General features: G+C 63.2%; 1 protein-coding gene across 1 annotated transcript; it reads right to left on the reverse strand.

The window, feature by feature from the left end:
- Positions 1-939: 939 nt before the first annotated feature.
- CCDC166 (coiled-coil domain containing 166) lies at positions 940-2,368 on the reverse strand. The gene is made up of 2 exons (XM_068526185.1): positions 1,928-2,368; positions 940-1,836 (listed from the first exon to the last, which is right to left on the reverse strand). The coding sequence occupies exons 1-2, from the start codon at positions 2,366-2,368 to the stop codon at positions 940-942; spliced, it is 1,338 nt and encodes a 445-aa protein (XP_068382286.1).
- Positions 2,369-6,000: the final 3,632 nt, after the last annotated feature.

Consider the following 6,000-nt stretch of genomic DNA (forward strand, 5'->3'; position numbering starts at 1 on the left):
AACCAGAACATTTAACTAAATTTCCACGGCAAGGTTGGTGGGGGCTGGGGGGGCTCTGTTTGAAAGCTGTGGTCTGAACTCCTCACTCCACAGGGCCCAGGTCCATGGGCCACGGTGGCGCGTCCACCCTGGTCTCCCCCACGCTCCACCTCCCCAATGCAGCCGTTGATGAATGCAAACCACAGGTGAGGGAGAGCGTACTAACCGGCCTCCGTGCGCTTGGACTGACAGCTAAATCAAAATTTAAAATTACCCTCCCCCCACCCCCCGGAACTCCCTGGAGGTCCAGTGGTTAGGACTTTCACTGCCAGGGCCCGGGTTCAATCCCTGGTCGGGGAACTAGGATCCCACAAGCCTCAGGGCGCGGCAAAAACAAACAAACAAAAACACAAAAAGCCAATAGGTTAAACATAAAAACGCCCGTGGCTCCCCATGGCGCCAGAACAAAGCCCACGCCCCCCCACAATGGCTCTCTTGAGCAGCTCAAACCACGCTGGCCCTCCCGGCCGCCACACGCAGTGGACCACCTCCTCCCTGGCCCGCCAGACTCCCTTCCTGCTCTCATACTACCTGTCTATGCCCGTGATGTCCATCTCCGCCACCAGACTGTCAGCCCTCATGGGCAGGACGATGGCGTGGCCGACTCCCTCTGCCCCTGCCAGAGGAGCCAGAGGTCAGCTGTGGGGTTGAGGGATGCTCAACCCTGGCAGACACACGGGGCACAGGACGATCAAGCTACCTTGCAGCTTGGAAACTGGGAGCCATAATGAGTGGTCCCTGCGCCGGCCGGAAATGCTAGACAGCGAAGCAGGCGGCGCCAGAGCGGAGAGGGGTGGAGGGGGTCACACCTTTATTGATAATCCACTCACCAAATCCGCGTCCTGCGCACCCCCGTCTCCCCCGCACCGTCTGGCCTCATTGGCCTTCCTCCAGGTAGGTTCAGGATCTCCCCAAGGCGCCTTCGCCTGCAGCGTCACATTCACGGTCTCCTTCGACTGGGAGACGGGAAGAGCCCGACCCGGGGACGGACTTCCCAGAGAGGGTGGTGTTCTGTGAGGCGGCACGCAATGAGGACCGAGAAGGGGCCCAGGAATCCAGGCGTGACGGGGTCAGGGACGGGACTCGGGAGCCTGGGCGCGAGAGGGTCAAGGACGGGACCCTGGAGCTCCCGCGCGATGGGTCCTGGCATGGGACCCGTGATCCCGCCTTCGAAGGGGCCAGCGACAGGACCCTGGAGCCAACACGCGACGGGACCAATGACGGGACCCAGGGAACCGCGAGCTTCGACAGCAACGATGGGGCCCAAGAGGCCGCGCGCCACGAGACCTGAGACGGGTTCCGGGAGGCCGAGACTGATGCGACCCGGGAGGTCGCGCGCGACTGGATCGTGGTGGAGGCGAAGGACTCGGGGTGCGAGGCGGCCAGCGGCGGTTGCCAAAGCGGCGGGCCCTCGGGGCCCCGGCGCAGCCAGCTGTGCACGCGCGCCAGGTCCCGCATGTCCTCGTGCTCGCGCCGCAGCTGCTCACGCTGCTCCAGCAACTGGCGCCGCGTTTCGTGCAGCACCTGGGCCCGGCGGAGCAGCCGCAGCAGCTCCTGCCGCAGGCGCCCATCGTCCCCTCTGATGGCCTGTGTGTGCGCGATGAGCGCGCGCGCCGCCTCCCGCTCCGCGCGCCGCGCCAGGGACTGCACGCGCTGGCGCGCCTCGCGCTCGAAGGCTGCTTTGTCCTCCAGGAAACGCCGCTTCTCGCGGTGGAGCAGCTGCATGTGCTCCACGCGCATACGCAGCAGCTCGCGCTCCAGCGCCCGGATCCGGGCCAGCTGCTCCAGCTGCAGCTCCTGCGGCGGGGCCGCGGGTTAGCGCCGGGCCGCGGCGTGCACCCACCTCGCCCTGCCCGCGCCCGGCCCTCCCGCGGGGGCGCGCACTGGCCTTGTAGGGCTGCAGCTCCTGCACCTGTCGCGCCACCTGCGCCGCGCGCGCCTCCATCTCCAGCAGCTGCGCGCGCACCCCCTCCTCACGCCCGCGGTAGAGCGACGCCAGCTCTGCGCGCTGCAGGTGGATCTGCGTCAGGTCCGCGCGGTTCTGCTCCTCCAGCCGGACGATGGCGTTGGCGCAGCGCTGCGCGCGCGTGCTCACGTAGCTGGCGTAGAGCCGGCTCTCCTCGCGCAGGCGCTGCGCCTCGCACTCCAGGAAGGCGTTCTCCTGCAGCGCCTGGTCGACGCGCTCCTCGCAGGCGTCCAGCTGCTCCGAGAGCAGTTTGTATTTTCGCTGCAAGTACTGAGCGCTCTCCGACAGCGGCGGCTCGGTGCCCTCTGCCGCCGCGCCAGACCGGCGCCCGGCGCTCGGCCCGCGCTTCCTCTTGGGCACCATGGGTCGAGGCCTCCAGCCCGCTCCTCCAGCTCAGCCCTTCCCTTCGACCAGCCTGAAGATTCTGGCGGGGTTCGACGCGTCTCAGGGTCACGAGGTTGGGAGAGGCAGAATCAGGAGTTTGGGGTCAACCAAGGGTCAGGGCATCGTCGCCAACCTTTACTAGGGGGCTCCTTTCAGACCTTGGCCGTGCGTCGGTGTTTGTCCACCTTTAGCTGTGTTGGCGGTCAGCCCGAACGGTCTCCCTGGAAACAGAACTTAGTCGCCCTCCGCAACTCCCGCCCCGTTGCTTGCGCAACGGCCCGACTCCCCTTCCTCCGTTCCCCACAACTCCCTCACTCGAAGTCTGTGTGTGACGGCCTGTGTGCGCGTCCAGCAGAGGTCGGACCCCAGACGGGCAGCACTTCGGCTTTCCCCGGAGGACGATGCTGGGCTGGCTTCCGAATCTAACACACCCAGCAGCAGCCGGAGTAGCCCCCACTCTCCACGTGCCAGACTTGGGCCCTTTGAAGCCTCTCCACCGGCGGGCTTTTCCCCCAGGTGTCCCCATATGGGGAGAGGCTTCGCCAAGTTCCTGGCCTCCTCCACCACACGCGCAAACACACACACACACACACACACACGTGTGAAATCCCCGTATATCTTGTCAGGACAGAGCGCTTCCCCACAGCTTTTCATCGCTCCGGGAACCCTAGTTTTCCTCGAAGCACTTTGTGATTCCTTTTTCTCCTTCTGGAGCCCTCATGGGAGTTAGGGTGACTGGGAAGGTCAAGCCCATTCGGATGCCATCCCCTAGTCCAGCGAGTTTCTCTCTGGGATTTCCTCTCTGAGGCTTCTAAGCCCGCGCGTGAGGCACCTGTTCAGTTCACCCCAGCGACCTGGGCTTGATCGGCTTCGCTTCCCAGCCGGCCAGTATGGCTGGTCCAGCCTCCCATCCTGTCTGATGCCTTTGACAAGTAACTTAAATCTATACCTATTTCGGTCCTGTCATCATATAGTTGGGTTTCTATCCAGGTCTGTCCACATTTGCTGCAATATGGGCAGATTCAAGAATTGTTGACTTGTAACTTTGTGAGGAGCACGGTTTAGGAAACCACATGGGTGGGAAGGCTTGTGTTGAAAACTATCTTAGGAGGTCTGGCTGGACTTGGTCTAGCTAGCTACACCCGCACCGAAGATGTGGCAGAGCCTCTTAAAATTAGGAACACATTTGAGGCATTTTCCTCCTTATAAAAATGTATTTTGTAAATAAAAATAAAATGACATAAACTTCAAGACAATGCAGAATTTCCATTTGTTTTCACATTAAACATTTTTAAAGAAACGCTGAATCATAAACTCCTAAAACAGCATCTGAGTGTTGGCCTTAAATGATGTGGGCTTCTTACAGAAAATAGGGCAAAGCCCAAGTAGAAGCAGGGGAAGAATCAGCCATGATCCCGTAGTCCCATTTGGGACCATTTGGTACCGCTCCTTCTCCTGGCCTGGCATTCCAGACAGGGTCTCTCTGCCTGCCGGGGCAGCCACCAACGCTCTCCACCTCGCCACCCTCAGGCCCTCCTGGGGCCACTGTCCCTATCTGACAGATTGCGAAACAGACTGCGAGAGGTCGGGGCCTGCTCTCAAGGCCCGGCCGGTCCTCCGCAGTCTCGGACCCTGTTCCTTCCCAGACCACACCGCAGCGCGGGCCGCCCCTGCCCCTCCCGGGCTTCTGCGCCGCACACATCTGTCGCGGGAGTGTCTAGGTCGACCTGGGTCTTTTAATTTCTGTTTCGAAGCAAGGCAACCGATGGGCAGAGGTTTTTAAATTTTAAGTCGTCCGGGCCTCCCGATTCCCCGGCGATGTGTCCTCGCGTTAAAGCTCATAAACGCCTCCTCCCAGAAGAGGTGTGGCGAGCGTTTCGTTCTCCTCTGTCTCCGGATTCCTCGAGACCGGGTTCTTCCCGGCGCTGCAATTCCCGATTACGCAATCCGGATGGACTCGAAGGTGGAGCCCTGAGGGAAGCCGCGCCCCCGCCCCGCCCCCAGCCCCGGTCCTGCCCGGAAGACCTCCAAACCACGCCCAACCCGGGCTCGGCTCCCTCCCGGCCCCTCGCCCCCGGCCCGGTCCGCCCCACCCCCCACCCCACCCCCGCCACCAGCCGCAAGCGTCCGCCTCTGCGCTCCCAGCCCAGCCCGGCCGCAGAGGCTGCGCTTTGCCTCTGCCCCGCGGCGATTAGGGGCAGAACGGGACCTTGTCCCCTCCGTTTCCTCGGGCTCGCTCCCCGCCGACAGCCACGGGGCGCGTGGGTGTCTCCGGGGGCAGCACCTCTCCCAGGGAAGAGGGGGGCGCCCGGCCTGCAAGCGGGCTGAGATGCCCGCCACTCCGGACGTCTGGTGGCTTTCTCTGTGTTGGGAAACCGCTGCCTGGTGTCCACCAGGTCCCACCGCCGCCCACGGGAGACGGAACTCACCTCCAAGGGCCTAGATTCAAAGCCAAGTGTTACTCTTGATGCTTCTCCCCACCCTTGGGGTCCTTCCCCCCTCCCTTCGTGAATGGCGTGGGGGTCTTTGTCCCTCCCGGGGCCAAGGCTACATTTCCCTCAGACTCCGGCAGGGAGGCGTCTGGAGGGTCACTCATCTCTTGGCAGGGACACCGAGCTGGAAAGACACCGGCAGGGAGAGGGCCAGCAGTCTGCTCAGCTTCTGGCAAGGCTGCCCCCCTCCCGTCCCCCTTCTCCTCCCACCCCGGCCCCTTCCCCGCAGCGGGCTCCGCTAGGGGCCTGCGAGGACCTTGAAGGCTGCGGCAGAATGTCGCGCCGTCTTGTTCCTGGGATGCTGCTCTCACCACTCAGCCCTGCCCCCAACCCTGGGCAGGCCGCCGGAGGGCACACCTTGCTGCCCTCGCTTGCGGTTCCTTCTGCCTCGGAGCCCTCCCTGCTGAGCTCCGGAGACTTGGGGTTTGCGCCCCTTCTCAGGAGTCCCAGTGGGGTTGGGCTGTGTGTCTGACCCCGGGGGGTGAGCACTTCAGCGGCCTCTGCTCCCATTTCACAGACGGAGAAACCGGCACAGAGTGAGTTGCCCAAGGACTCCTGAAATCACTGGGTCTGTGACTTGGACCTTGGTGGGCTCTTCCCACCGTGTCCGCTGCCTCTCTGGCTGAGTCCTCTCCTGTCCCTGCCCTGTGCCCTGGGGCAAAGGGAGGAGCCAGCTGCGTTTATTGGATCCCACTCCACTGGCAGCCTGAGGCCACATGGCCAGTGCCTATGACCCTTCCACCTGCCAAGGCCAAGTGGACCTGTGGAGGTGGGGGTGGGTTCAGGTGATGCCAGAGACCCTGTCCTTGGAGCTCAGCCCTGGTGGGAGCCTGAGACCCACAGAGGCGGCCAGATGCTGAACAGAGGTCAGACAAAGGTACCCTGGGGGCCTGGCAGTAGGACTGCCTCAGCCCCCACCACCTTGTCCCTTGATCAGAAGCGCAGCGCTGATGGCGATCACCATGGCAAAGGGGAGGATGGGCAGGAATGTGAGTGAGGTCCAGGAGAGCCTGTCTATCCAGTGCGTCCTCTGGCTGAGGTCAAGCCCTGGAAAGCCCAGACCTGGCTGTTCTCTGTGCCCTGGGCAGGACCCAAGTCTGTCCCCTCCCCTATATCCCA

Source organism: Eschrichtius robustus, chromosome 17, assembly GCF_028021215.1.
Source record: "Eschrichtius robustus isolate mEscRob2 chromosome 17, mEscRob2.pri, whole genome shotgun sequence".
NCBI lineage: Eukaryota > Metazoa > Chordata > Mammalia > Artiodactyla > Eschrichtiidae > Eschrichtius > Eschrichtius robustus.

Bases quoted from the DNA above. Each gene is read 5' to 3' on its own strand.
- CCDC166 (XM_068526185.1), bottom strand. From the start codon at position 2,368: ATGGTGCCCAAGAGGAAGCGCGGGCCGAGCGCCGGGCGCCGGTCTGGC. The intron at 1,837-1,927 runs GCCAGTGCGCGC...GCCCCGCCGCAG, and splicing joins AGGAGCTGCAGCCCTACAAG to GAGCTGCAGCTGGAGCAGCT.